The sequence below is a fragment of the Rutilus rutilus genome, assembly GCF_951802725.1.
Source record: "Rutilus rutilus genome assembly, chromosome: 8".
In the NCBI taxonomy this organism is placed as follows: domain Eukaryota; kingdom Metazoa; phylum Chordata; class Actinopteri; order Cypriniformes; family Leuciscidae; genus Rutilus; species Rutilus rutilus.
The window spans coordinates 4,076,890-4,092,014 of NC_140222.1; the positions used below are offsets into that span (position 1 = coordinate 4,076,890).

Consider the following 15,125-nt stretch of genomic DNA (forward strand, 5'->3'; position numbering starts at 1 on the left):
AAGTATCAAAATCAACCAGATATATATATATATATATATATATATATATATATATATATATATATATATATATATATATATAAGATAGAGGAAAGCAAAATGTAATTAAATACCATAAATGTACAACGAAAGGAATCATTTAATAAAGACATCAACTTTTCTTCCTCCCCCGGGCAACTCCCAGCGCATGTCCGCGCGGAACCAATAATGCTTCAGTTCTCTGTTTCTGCCCGGACTGTAATTCTCGTCACGCCAGGATGCGGCTGCAGCGGACCATCGCCAACATCAACGGTAAACTGAAACTCAATATAGAAACAAATATAAGTAACAAATATAACCTAACTAGTTTGTGTGCACTTCAAATCAGTAACAATGTATATAAAAATGTGTTGTAAATGTAAACATATGCAAATCTAACAATAAAGAATGAATGAATATTGTTTGTTTCGTGTGGCTATTATGATTTATCATTATACTGAAACAAATTAATGTGAATGACAAAAGAGAAAAGTTTAAATAAAGATTATTCTTAAATTAATGCATGTGTGCGTGTGGAAGCATGTGTGAGATGATTCATTCACATTACCATTCCGGCCAGTGTGTGTGTGCGCCTGTTTGTGTGTGCGTGCGTGCGTGTGTGTGTGTGTGTGTGTGTGCGCGTGCTTGTGAATTGTTCAAAAGTTTGAGGTCAGTATTTTTTCTAGAAGGGAAGTGATATTAAAATGGTTTCTTAATGATTTCTGAAGGATCATGTGACACTGAAGACTGGAGTAATGATGCTGAAAATTCAGCTTTGATCACAGGAATGTAAAACAGAAGACTGTAATAACTTTTTTCAGTATTACTGTTTTTGATTGAATCATTAAACAAAATATTCTTTCACTACAATAAAAACTCTTACTGATCCCAATAGTGCAGATTCATTTTTTTAACCATGTATCTAGAATCATGCAGCTCTAATATACACACAACAGTAATGCTTGAATTAGTATTGAAATATATAGATGCATTAACTAATCTTTCACATTGTTTTTTTTTTATCAGATCTGCTCCTCCTCCTCCAGTGAAGCTCCTCCTCCTACAGTGAAGCTCCTCCTCCTTCAGTGAAGCTCCTCCTCCGTCAATGAAACTCCTCCTCCTTCGGTGAAGCTCCTCCCACTGCAATTCACCAATAAATGCTGGAATATTCCCATCAGCTACAAGTGAAGACGAGCATCAAACCATCAGGAAGAGCTGAAATCTGCAAAGACAGAGTTTATTGAAGGACAGTGAGAACATGAGAGATCCAGAACACTGCAGAATGAAACACACTGAAGAACAAAGAGGTTGGTGTTTATTCCTGATTCTTCATTAGTGAGGCTGAAGAACATTAAGGTTATAAAGCACTTCATCAGATTTAGTGTTTGTAGTAGAGAAAAAGTAATTAGTATTAATTAGTAATACATATTAAACATACAAAGATCAAACAATTTTCATAATGGTGTAAATTAAACAAAACCTGTTTATAATTTCTGATAAAGTTGTATGTAGGCATGTGACGGTATAACATTTTCATGTTGCGACAATTGCTGAAACTTTTATCACGATATACAGTATTTTCTCGATACTGAAATAAGTAAAAATATATAATATTTTCTGTTATTTGTGAAGCGGTTTTCTGAATCTTATCCATGGCATAATTGGCTTATTTTGACTGTTGGGGTTATGTAAGTTGCAAGATAATGAGGTCGCATAATACACATCTTTACTGGTTGTAAGAATTGATAAATTAGTGACCAGACCCTGAGAGGACAAAAGGACCTCTCTGGAGATTACCATTTGAACTGGCTCTCGTGCACCATCGAGACGAAAGTCTCACCTCTGAGTCATCTAATCTACATCTCTTTCCCTCTCCCCTCACCCCCGCTCTCTCATGCTCAGATGATCACCTGAATTCCCAAGAAAATGTATAGTTTAATGTTGAATGATTATCACAGAGTATTTTCATGTTTGGTATCGTTTAAAATGTCACAGTGCGACTGGTACAGATGTCTCATTTCAGAATAAGTAAAACACAAGGTAAAAAGTAGGGATCGACCGATATGGATTTTTTAGTGCCGATACCGATTTTTTCAGCCTTAGCCGATGACCTATACGGGCTGCCGATTTTCTTAGGCCGATATTTGGAGCCGATACTGCTTTTGCTCACTCAATTTAAATCATAAAAATGACACAATTATGATAACAAATGTTACAAGTCTCAATTTAAAAAAGGAACATTTATTGAACTTAAAAAACAATATTTGACAAATATTAAAAACATGTGAGGTAGAACAAGTAAAAAAAGTTCAGTGCTAAAAATACTGAAAATAAATATTTAAGCATAATTCAAATTCTTTAAGTAAATTCTGAAAATAAATATTTAAGCATGAATAAAATAATTACACTATTGCACACAGTAGCAACAAGCAAGCAGCATAATAAACGTCTGTCATTGCTATGCAGCCATGAACTGCACTCTCCATGATGACGAGGAAGTAAGGATTCATTTATTTCTAACCCTTTACGACTACATGTATTTATGGAGATGAGAAATAAAAACCCGCCCTGTCCAGCTATGATCCACTGTTCGGCCGAGCTTTCGATGTTGTCGTATTATTCCACCACGCTTGCGGCATTCTGAATACTTGAGATGTTTTTATCTCGATGCGGCGCAGACGCGCTTGGAAAAAACGAGCGCGTCGCTTCCATTATGAGCGCGCATACCGCGCGCCTACATTTGAAATAACGAACTTGAGCGCGCAAAAGACGCGATATGTGAACAGGCCCTAAAAAGTTTAGATGTTTTCATCTCACCACGGCATAGGAGCGCCTGGACAAACGAGCGTGCTGTGTCGCAACCGCGTCGCTTCTTTTATGAGCACACGTCCAAACCTCAGCCAGGTGGTCGCTGAATAAAACTCCCACAAATATCACGGAACAACGTCGGCATTATTTAATCCTATGACCAGTGTTCTTAACAGCTGCCGTATGCATATGGATAGCCTCAAACTTAGCTATTTGCAGCTCCCTAAATACAATGACAAGCAGTTTTATAGATGAGGCATTCGCGTTTTCCATTTGGACCCACAAACTTGCTTAGTTGCACGCACATATAGAGCAACGTGTTTCCACTTTTTAAGTGTATGGCAATATTTCAGCGAAGTCAAACAGTTAAAAGATGCTTTGAAAGTTTAAAACTTGCCATTGTCTTGAAGAGGCTTCCAGCACTGTTAGTGTGGGAGGGGCAGTGCATGGGCTGCACGTGAACTGCAGCGTCTCCAGCAACACAGAGCAGCCTGCAGACTCCTGTCTGTAAATAATGCCGGGAAAAAACTATCGGCGAACGCAGCAGCCGCGTATCGGCTGATGCACGTCAAACCCGCAAATATCGGCCCGATTTATCGGTCGATCACTAGTAAAAAGGTTTTAAGACATTATGGAAAACTGACTTACAAAGGAAGGTGGTCTCTCAAGACAAATGGTCACTCACCCCCAAGAGGTGGTGCTACATCTGAATGCACATTTCTTTTGTTAGCTCATGTTTCCATGTGAAAAAGGTCTGACTATTTAATCAAATGCAGCAGGGAGATCGAGGCCCCTTTCTGTACTTCACATTGTCCCGTGAGGCTGAGAGAGATCTCTCCCATTGACTATTTTTGCTAATAACTTCTGAAAATTCCAAAAATCATAAAATTGTTCTCGTTAGATTCAGGCCAACATGCTGAGTCGACTGGTATCCGATTTTACCATATCGGCCATTTTGGCTGTCAGCCATTTTGAATTTTGTGCTAAAATGCTGTATTTTATAAATGCATGAACGCATTGTTACGAAACTTGGTATGGGTCATCAGCACGATGCCCTGAAGGAGCCTGAGAAGTTTTGAAACAGCGCCACCAAGTGGTGATTTTTTTTTTTTTCCCAAATGCTTATAACTTTGGGTGTGGGCGACTTATATTCACGATACCAAACATGCTAAGTTTCACCTTACGGTTTGTGTAGCGTTGTGATTTAGCGCTTAAAAAGGCGCTTATTTCGAGATAGCGCCACCTAGTGGTCAAAAGTTATAACAAAATTTCCAAAAAGGCTAATAACTTTTGAATAAATCTGGCTATTTAAATGCCACTGGTCTTAATAGATTCCCTGGGTCAAGCCGAGAACATAGATACCAAGTTTTCTTTATTTGGCCGAACTTCCTGTCCGCCATCTTGATTTTCAGTCAAAACCTACTTTTTCGAACTCCTCCTAGACCGTTTGTCCGATTTTCACCAAAATCGAATCGTATCATCTCCAGACTATGCCGACTAAAAGTTATGGATTTCGTGTCGATAGACGAAACCGATTTCGTATAGCGCAGCAGCAAATTTTAGGCATGATGCTAAAATGACTATTCAGGCTTTATCTCTGCAATGCCTTGACATATTGACACCAAACTTTGTATGTGTCATTGTCACTTCATTCTGACCACATCACATCAATTTTGTAACTGCGCCACCTATTGGTCAAAAGTGATAATCCATTAAATCATATTTTTATTTACTGTTTCTATGATTTTTCAGGCATTTTTCCTAAAATCATATTTAAATGCCTTTAATTGCTCATTGTTGCAGTTTGTCTGACACTTTCAGACATGTTGGCATGTCTTGTCGTCTTATTTAGCTTGGCACCCGATAATTGCTGCTTGCAGCTATATTTGGACATGTTTTTATCATGTTTTGACTGTTAATAAGTTATTAATATTAAAGTCATTGGTAGAAATCGAAGTGATGATTTTGTTCTTTTAAACAGAATGAAAAGAGATGGAAACGATTCAATTTATGATATATATCAATCATAAATTGAATTCGCCAGGCTGGGTTTCCATCCAAAATGTTTTGCATTTTGTATACTCTTTTCTGAATATTTGACAAAAAAAGGTCTGCTGTGAGCATTGAGGGAACCTTGATGACGAAGAAGAATTGAACTTGGCTTAAACATCTGCTATGGCCATTCTCCAGCTCGGCAACCTCCATATATATATATATATATATATATATATATATATATATATATATATATATATATATTGTTTTATGGTGTGTACTCTACTCTTAACACCTTTTACCTATTTATTTATTTATTTATTTATTTATTTATTTATTTATTTATTTATTCTCAGGTAAGGTAAAGAAAGTCAAATCTGACCTAAACCATAAGCATTCAAAAGGTACTTACAATTTGGTCAGAAGACTCCCTTGTGGTATGTTCTCATAAGTATTCCAGCATCATGAATCTAAGTCTCAGATTTTGTAATCAATTAAATTTATTTTAATTGGTTACATTTCTTTTTATAATAAACAAAAATATAAAGGCAAATACAACATCATCGTTTAAGTATACAATACAATAATCACGTTTTGAATCAAAGGTGTTGTAAGCTCTGGGCTTCTTATCTTCTGCTTGGGGTTTCTTGTCCTCAGCTCTGGGCTTCTAGGCGTAGGGGGCGCTGGCGTATCAGTATCCCAAGAGGCAGTCAGTTCTTCAGTCTTTTAGGGGCTGTTTACACCTGGCCACTTCATGCGTTTTCTCAGATCGGATAGCTATCCGATCGTGAAAAGACCAGGTGTAAATGCCCTCCGAAACGCATTCGAGACGGATTTGAATCCGATCGCTCAAACCACTTCAGGAGGTCTGAGACGCATTCCAGACGAAACTGGACAAGTGTAAATGCATCTGGTTGTTGAAACCACATATGTAAATTGTACTCCTCCCAAAAATGCTAAAAAATAAACGTGTAAGAGCGTGTTATAGGCTATATGTAATGTTATAGCCAGATATGACGACGCGACGCTACTGGAACACACATCACCGCAGATGAGCATCTATTCATTAAGCCAACGTGCAAACTATCGCAAATCAAAGTGAAAGTAAGTCGCAGACGCTTATCACACAATCATCATCATTAAAAGTAAAGAAACGAAATGATCTTACCAGGGCTGTTGCCGCTCTCTCTTATTGCGGTCTTTGATTTTGAAATTTTAGCTGATGATCAATAAAATGCAGCTCATATCTGTTGCTTTCATGACGTGTACTCCATTAAATCTGCATATAGCACGGGAATTGAAGATCGGATTTAAATCCGTTTCGCAAAAACACATTTATGTGACCAGGTGTAAATGGAATCGTCTTGATAAATCAGATAGCTATCCGATCTGAGAAAACGCATGAAGTGGCCAGGTGTAAACAGCCCCTTATACTCCTGTTGTAAACAACAGGCGTTAGGTTGACACTCCTCCAAAGTTTCCCAGATCCTTCTCCAGGCAGATGCAAGCGGTCCACCTCTTCATGTCCTTGAACTACAGTAAACTCAACTAAGATGGCTGAGTTCATTTAAAGTTCTAGGAGTCCTCATAGCGCACACACATAATCGCACTTTTCTGCTCCTCTCAACATGAGTTGGCACAGTCACATATACATGCATAACCAATTACTGTACATCTATGTCAAAACAATATAAGCCATCTTTTACAACCAAAATAAATAACAACATTGAATGCAATGCATTATATCCAATACATTGGCTAAACACGTGTATCAAAAAGGAATCAACAATAAACAAGGAGGCAGGTAATTGCATTTTCTTGATATTATACAACTATATATATATATGTATGTATATATATATATATATATAATATGCATGCATATAGCCCGCGCACAAATGACTATGGCTAGAGTTTAAACTTTTATAATTCCCTATGAATGTCAAGGCCAAAGTTAGTCTAGTTGTATTTCATAATAAAAAGTTATTTATCTTGTAACTTTGGTAACAGGGTTGATGAATGTAGTCAACACTACAAATGATTGAGATTATTTTCCCATCATACTCTAGAAAGAGTTCAAATGATGTCACTTCCTGGTTGTCGCCATTTGTTTGCCAAAAATGTACAATGACTAATTACTTGTTCATAACGTTTTTATTAAAATAAATGTAATATTTATCTGAGAGACTGTCAGAACTGTATTACTGTTGTATAGATAATTGTGCAGTTGATTTAATATATGTAATAGTCCTTGCTACAGAAACATGATGCCTTTAACTATCATTTCAGACGTGATGCTGAAGAATGAGGAGAGTGAAGAGGAGGAGGAACATCATCATGTCAAAACTGGAGCTAAAACTCGCTCGCAGACTGAAAGTATTTCTTTACTGAAAAGAAGAGACAAGAAATGTTTCACTTGCCGTCAGTGTGGAAAGAGTTTCACACACACACAGAGTCTCAAGGTTCACATGAGGATCCACACATGAGAGAAACCGTTCACATGTGATCAGTGCGGAAAAGATTTTAACCAAAATGGTAGCCTTAAGAAACACATGAGGATCCACACTGGAGAGAAACCGTTCTCATGTGATCAGTGTGGAAATAGTTTTAGACAACATGGAAACCTTCAGGAACACATGAGGATCCACACTGGAGAGAAACCGTTCACATGTGATCAGTGTGGAAAGAGTTTTAGACAACATGGAAACCTTCAGGAACACATGAGGATCCACACTGGAGAGAAACCGTTCACATGTGATCAGTGTGAGAAGAGTTTTGCACGACAAGGAAGCCTTAAGTCTCACATGATCATTCACACTGGAGAGAAACTGCATGAATGTGATCAATGTGGTAAAACATTTTTGAGGGCTTCATGCCTGAAGAACCACATGTCAGTTCATTCACAGGAGAAACCACATTCATGTTCTTTGTGTGGAAAGAGTTTTTCACATCTGCGGAGTTTAAAAGAACATCAGAAAATACACACTGGTGTAAGAAATCATATGTGCTTTGAGTGTGAGAAGACTTTTAGTAGAGCTGAAGATTTGAAACGGCACCAGAGAATTCACACTGGAGAGAAACCTTACAAGTGTTCACACTGCGACAAGAGATTCAACCGGCCAGAACATCTGAAAAAACACGAGAGGATCCACACTGGAGAGAAACCGTATCACTGCACTGCATGTGGGAAGAGCTTCACTCATTCATCTAATCTACACAGTCACACAAAAACTCACATTAAAACTGCGTTTCTCACAGGTTCGCGTTTAAAGTCTGTGTAGAGGGAATGGTGTGGTCTTAGCGGCCCCTAATTTAATAACAAATGATCGTTGCGACGGAAGCAAATCAATCAAAACTAACTTTAGTAAGTAAGTAAGTAAAATTTATTTATATAGCACCTTTCACAGACAAAAAGTCACAAAGTGCTTTACAAACTGTTAATTAAAAAGATCAGACATGCAAACAATAGATCTACTAAAACAACACACAAAACATAAAAACACAAGTAACCAATGCTGTCAAATAAAAGCAAGCCCAAAAAGATGCGTCTTCAGATGTTTTTTAAAAGAACTGACAGAATCCATAGTTCTCAGTGCTAAGGGAAGTGAGTTCCAAAGCCTCGGTGCCACAGTACAAAAGGCACAGTCCCCTTTAGTCTTTAGACGAGTTCTAGGGACAATTAGAAGGTCCATACTAGAAGACCGTAAGAGGCGACCCGGTGAATGTTTGTGTAAAAGATCTTGAATATAGAGAGGTGCCTGGCCGTGCAGGGCTCTATAAGTGATAACTAAAATTTTAAACTGCACTCTGAATTCAACTGGAAGCCAATGAAGGTCCTTGAGAACTGGTCTTATGTGGGACCACTTACTGGTACCAGTCAAAAGCCTTGCTGCAGCATTTTGTACAACTTGTAGTCGCTGCATAGAAGACTTATTTAAACAAGTGTACAGAACATTACAGTAGTCCAATCTTGACGAGATGAAGGCATGAACAAGCATCTCCAACTCTTTTCTTGAGACTACCGATCTAATCTGAGCAATGTTCCTAAGATGGTAAAAACATGAGCGAACTACAGACTTTATATGACTGTTAAAACATATGGCTCTATCCAGACAGACACCCAAATTTCTCATTTCACTACAATCTGAGGTGGCTGAAACCCCCAAAACCTGCTTAATCTTAGGTATAATATTGTCAGGAGCAAAGATCATCAATTCAGTTTTATCCTTATTAAGTTGCAAAAAATTGTTTGCCATCCATTTGTTAATGGAGACTAAACAGTCTTGTAAAACTGACAGTTTATCTAGACTATCAGGTTTGAACGAAAAAAGTAACTGAATGTCATCTGCATATAAATGATAAGATATTGTTTTAAAACTATTAATGATCTGTCCAAGAGGAAGCATATACAAATTAAACAACAAAGGGCCCAGCACAGAACCTTGTGGCACCCCACAGGACAAAAATGCAGAATCAGACATAAAGGATCCAACAGATACCGAAAAAGTCCTGTCGGACAAATAAGATGAAAACCAGTCCAGAGCCGAACCCGAAATACCTACTAAACAGCGTAATCTATTAATCAGAGTGCAGTGATCCACAGTGTCGAACGCTGCGCTGAGATCTAACATAACCAACACGGAACATTTCCCCGCATCTGTGGCCATCAAAATATCATTTGATACCCTAAGTAAGGCAGTTTCAGTAGAATGATTTTTACGAAAACCTGATTGAAATTTGTCATGAATATTATAAGTCTCCAGAATATCATTCAACTGTATTGCTACAACCTTCTCCAGAATTTTAGAAATGAAGGGTAATTTAGAAATAGGCCTATAGTTGTTCAGCGAAGTAACATCAAGATTACTCTTTTTCAAGAGGGGTTGAACAACAGCGTGTTTAAAACACCTCGGGACCTGGCCCAGCTTTAGAGAAAGGTTAATAATTGAGACTAAACATGGACCAATGGATGTAATAGTTTCTCTGACCACAGAAGCAGGCAAAACATCCACCGGACTCTGAGAAGGTTTCATCGTACAAACTATCTTAATAAGATCATTAAAGGAAATTGACTGAAAAGAGCTTAAAATTGCGGGCCGCTCTGTAATAATTACAGGGGAAATAACTAATGGTAAAATACTAGCCCTGACAGCCATAACCTTACCCACAAAATGAGATAAAAAATTATTACAATCATCATTAGAAAAAGCAGGTACAGATGATGTAACAGGCGACACAAGGCTCTTAATAGTGTCAAACAAAATCTTAGGCTTCCTTTTACAAGTTGAAATCAAATTTTTAAAATACAGCGCTCTGGCCACCTTAATCATCTCATGTAAATCAGACAGCAACTCTTTAAAATACAGACGATGAACCTGGAGCCGCGTAGATTTCCACAAGCGTTCAGTCTTCCGACACACACGTCTGAGACTGCGAATGGCATCAGTTATCCATGGAGAAGTCTTAACCACGGAAATATTCCGTTTCCTAAATGGAGCCACTTGATCCAATAGAACAGTGCAGTGATCATTAAACGACTGTACAGAACTGTCAATGTCATTTGAAAAAATAACCGAGTTGGAGTCAAAAGCAGTCGAGAAATTCTCAACAGCAACTTGGGTAATCATGCGAGAACAAGACACTCGCTTAACCGGAGGTGGATTTTCGTTACACGCAAGATTAAATAAAACACATTTATGGTCACTAACAAAGACATCTTCTGTACACACATCGTCAATATTTAAACCATGAGAAAACACTAAATCAAGCAAGTGTCCTTTATCATGTGTAGGACCAGAGACATGTTGAACAAAATTAAAAGTATCCATTAAATTAAAAAAATTTAAAACAATATGACATGCAGCATTATCCACATGAATATTAAAATCACCGACAATAATAACTCTGGAGAGGATAAAAATAACTCTGGGGAGGATAAAAATTCGGTAAAATCGCTCAGAAAAGGACCCAAAATCCCGGGAGGCCGATAAACAAGAATACAATAAAAAGAATTTAATCGACCAACCTTAGACATCTGTAATTCAAAGGACGAGTACGTATTGGAGTTCATCAACTGGCAAATAAACTGATTTTTATAAACAGCAGCAAGTCCACCCCCGCGGCCCACGAGCCTTGGTGTGCTGATAAATGAACATTCCGCAGGACAGAGCTCAATCAGATGGGAAAACTCCATACTCCGTTGCCATGTCTCCGTCAAAAACATAAAGTCCAAATTTTTGTAAGTGAATAGTTCATTGAGTAGAAATGCCTTGTTTCTGATTGATCGAACGTTCAGCAAAGCCATCTTAAGCGGTGCAGATCTCCCACCAGGAGCAGAAACAGAAGTACGCAACAGCGGCCTCAAATGCTCGTCACATACACCGCGACCGGTCGAAGAAACTCTCAGGGGCAAAGGAAACGGACCACTGAAAACATTCGGAACCAAGGGGCGAAGACACGGCAATTTGGAAACGGCATAGCATTGCTCCAACCTCCAAAGTTTTCTGAGGAGCACCTGTCTCCCAGCCCTTTTTCCTCTTCTTCTCCTCCGCTTCTTAGTACGTCTCTTAGGTCCCTCTCCTTCCCGCATGCAGGCAGCCAATGCAGGTGGACAGCGATATAGGGTTGATTCGCCCAAGCCACTCCAAGTACAAAAGCCGCCACACTTGGTCACAGATGAGCGAATCATGATCAACGTTTGGCGATCATACACCCACACGGCAGACACATCATAGGAGGACAAACTTAATAACAGCAAAGCACATAAAATAAATAAAACAAGACGAAACGATCCTCCAGCCACAGCGGCAATGCCAAACACAGGCGCCATCTTGGATTGGGTGGGGGATGGAAAATAACTTAACTCTGCTATAAAGCCAAAACAATATCTGTTACCTTAAATTATACGCTTATCTCTGTGAAGCTGCTTTGAAACAATCTACGTTGTTAAAAGCGCTATATAAATGAAGATGACTTGACTGACTTGACATTAAGTAGCTTATCTTCAGTTCCAGCACTTTCAAGTGTGATGCCACCTCTCTTATTAGTTTGTCTAACCAGCCTCAACAACGGCTGTAGCCAGTTATGAAGTCACCGAGGTCCAGACTTAAAGGGGGGTGTTAAAAGTACAATGGTGTTTCATGTATTCAGAGTTGTTTATAGTGTTAAAGAGATGGATTATCATGCTAAACATGGTCAAAGTTTAAAAAAAATATTTTGGACGAATAACGGAGCATTTCTGTGCAGAAAATCTTACATAAAACTGATGTATATAAATATCAGTTGAGCCTATGTTTACTTTCTTCATTGACACAGACAAAAATAAAAAGAATATCAAAGGAAGCTCAGCTTTAGGAGGGGAAGAGACAGCCCATAGTAGAGAGACTGAGAGAAAAATAAAGAGTGATGGAGATTTTAGCCTTCATATGTCTTGAAATGCACACATGTAAATCAGAGAAATCTAAATTTTCTCGGGAAAGCGATTCTAGAACTCTACAGCCCTGGCCACAGCGATCGAAAGTATAAAATAAACATTGTCAAAATTTGTCACATTAAATAGTTTATCTTTAAGAACAGCAGTTTCTACTGTTAGATTCACATCAACTCAAAGATAAAGTTCCTTCCCAAAGAGCAATATTGCATATTAATGTTGCTTAATATAATCTATATGTTTAAAAGTACAAGTGTTTTTTTTTTTTTACATTTTTTACTAACTGTTCTTGCTCAGGAAGCTGAAGAAGAGGCTGATTGATATTCAAAAAAAAAGAGAGATCTGTCTTATTTGTTTACAGTTTTACTTTCTTTTTGCATTCTCTGCACCAAGTATTAAACTTTTATTGCCCATTTTTATTGTCTGCTTCTTCTTGCATCAAGAATATATAATTTTATAATTTTACTTTAGTTACATCTAAAAGTCATGCTGAGTAGAAATACATATTCATGTTTCTCTTGGTCCCTTCAAAGTTGCGTTGGATTTTCTCCCTTGAATTCTCTTCTTTTAAATTAAGTAATTTTTATAAAAAACAAATATTCTCCGTTTATGTAATCTGTATGAAAAGAGAGAGATGTCAGTCGTTCTCATCTCAGCTCATTATTTTTAATGTGACCCCGCCCACCGAGAGCGTGCGCTATTCAAACGCAAATGACTAAAGCAATCCATGCAAACTGTGAACGCCCCCATATCAGCTTGAGAAAACACAAGTGTAATCAGATCATTGTACTTGTTTACTCCGTCTCGCAGCGCTGTGAGGAATAATACTATCGTAATAATAATAATGGAAAATGTACCTCAGAGCTGCTGGTATTTCGAGAAGCAACGGATGGAATACTGTAGTACGTTTTTTTCATTCTCAAGTGAATCGTTTCTGTGTGTGTGAATGAATGAACGGCAGAGATGCGCGCTGTTTACCACAATTGCAAAAAGACAGTTTAAATTTGAATCGCGTTTCTGTGTGTGAATGAATGATCCGCTTTTAGCAAACTGTATTGCTATACTAAGATGAGTAAAAATCGAGTGAAATATGTTGAAATAAAATGTATTTGTATAAGCAACGTATTAAACTGCAAATGAACAATTATATTCCTTATAATAAAAACGAAAGACCTATGTTACAGACATATGAAAGACAACATTTCGATGACTAGTTTTGGATAGATTATACATTTTTACTGTAAAATATCTGCCACCTCAAATAAGCTTTTGTTTTGCCAATTTTTGCTCATATGTTAAATATAGTATGTTTTGTCAAAAATAAAGCATAAAGATATTGAGTCCGAATGGACCATGTTCTCCACCTCCATTGTCGACGCGGCCACTCAGCTGTCGAGGCGGCAATCCCCGAACCCGGTGGTGGACACCGGAAGTAAGGAATGCTGTAAAGCTGAAGAAGGAGTCCTATTGGGCCTGGCTGGCTTGTGGGACTCCTGAGGCAGCTGGCAGGTACCGACAGGCCAAGCGGACTGCAGCCTGGGTGGTTGTTGAGGCAAAAAAACGGGCAAGGCACCGGGGGTGGATGAGATCCGCCCTGAGTACCTCAAGTCTCTGGATGTTGAGGGGCTGTCTTGGCTGACAAGCCTCTGCAGCATCGCCTGGTGGTCGAGGACAGTGCCTTTGGACTGGCAGACCAGGGTGGTGGTCCCTCTTTTTAAGAAGGGGGACCGGAGGGTGTGCTCCAACTATAGGGGGATCACACTTCTCAGCCTCCCCGGGAATGCCTATGCCAGGTTACTGGAGAGGAGAACACGGCCGATAGTAGAACCTTGGATCCAGGAGGAACAGTGAGGTTTTCCTTCTGGTCGTGGAACACTGGACCAGCTCTATACCCTCTCCGGGGTGCTGGAGGCTTTGCTAAGGGCTGTCCGGTCCCTGTACGATTGGAGCAGGAGCTTGGTTCGCATTGCCGGCAGTAAGTCAGACTTGTTCCCGGTGCATGTTCGACTCTGGCAGGGCTGCCCTTTGTCGCCGGTTCTGTACATAATTTTTATTGGGTGGCTGGGCGATCCCTTAGAGATAGGGTGAGAAGCTCTGTCACTCGGGAGGAGCTCAGAGTAGAGCCGCTGCTCCTCCACATCGAGAGGGGTCAGCTGAGGTGGCTCGGGCATCTTTTCCGGATGCCTCCTGGTTGCCTTCCCAGAAAGGTGTTCCGGGCATGTCCCACCGGGAGGAGGCCCAGGGAAAGACCTAGGACACACTGCAGAGACTATGTCTCCCGGCTGGCCTGGGAACGCCTCGGTGTCCCCCCCGGAAGAGCTGGAGGAAGTGTCCAGGGAGATGGAGGTCTGGGCATCCCTGTTTAGACGGCTGCCCCCAAGACCTGGCCCCGGATAAGCGGAAGAAGATGGATGGATGGATGGATGGATGGATGGATGGATGGATAAATTACAATGGTTGATAAAGATGGGTGTCATAGTGTCTGTTTTTACTATTACTATTATTACTATTTTTTTCTGTGTCATTTCTGACTCAAACAATCCGTTTTTATTCACTTAAAATAATTTGAGATGATCTGCTGATCCTGAATGTCTTGTTGAATGAGTATTGATAGTCTATGGCTCATCACTATTATCAGAGCAGGTGAAAAGCCTCTTTATTTCATGTCAATAGATCCTGTTTTCTCCTCATTCATTATGCTGATGTCTTCAGATCTGTAAATTGACACATTAAGCTAATTTTATTGTCAACAGATTTGAGCAAACGACACAATCAGCTATTGTGACATCTACAAGATATAGGTAAGTTTCATTACATTGTTTATTTCAATAATCTGGATTTAAACACGTTTCATATAAAATATGATAAACAAAAA

At 39.1% G+C, this 15,125-nt stretch overlaps 1 protein-coding gene across 1 annotated transcript; it reads left to right on the forward strand.

Moving 5' to 3' along the window:
- The first annotated feature begins 243 nt into the window (after nucleotides 1-243).
- LOC311295733 (uncharacterized protein) lies at nucleotides 244-12,665 on the forward strand. The gene is made up of 3 exons (XM_084417238.1): nucleotides 244-291; nucleotides 1,045-1,325; nucleotides 7,111-12,665. The coding sequence occupies exon 3, from the start codon at nucleotides 7,374-7,376 to the stop codon at nucleotides 8,100-8,102; it is 729 nt and encodes a 242-aa protein (XP_084273364.1). The 5' UTR covers nucleotides 244-291; nucleotides 1,045-1,325; nucleotides 7,111-7,373; the 3' UTR covers nucleotides 8,103-12,665.
- Nucleotides 12,666-15,125: the final 2,460 nt, after the last annotated feature.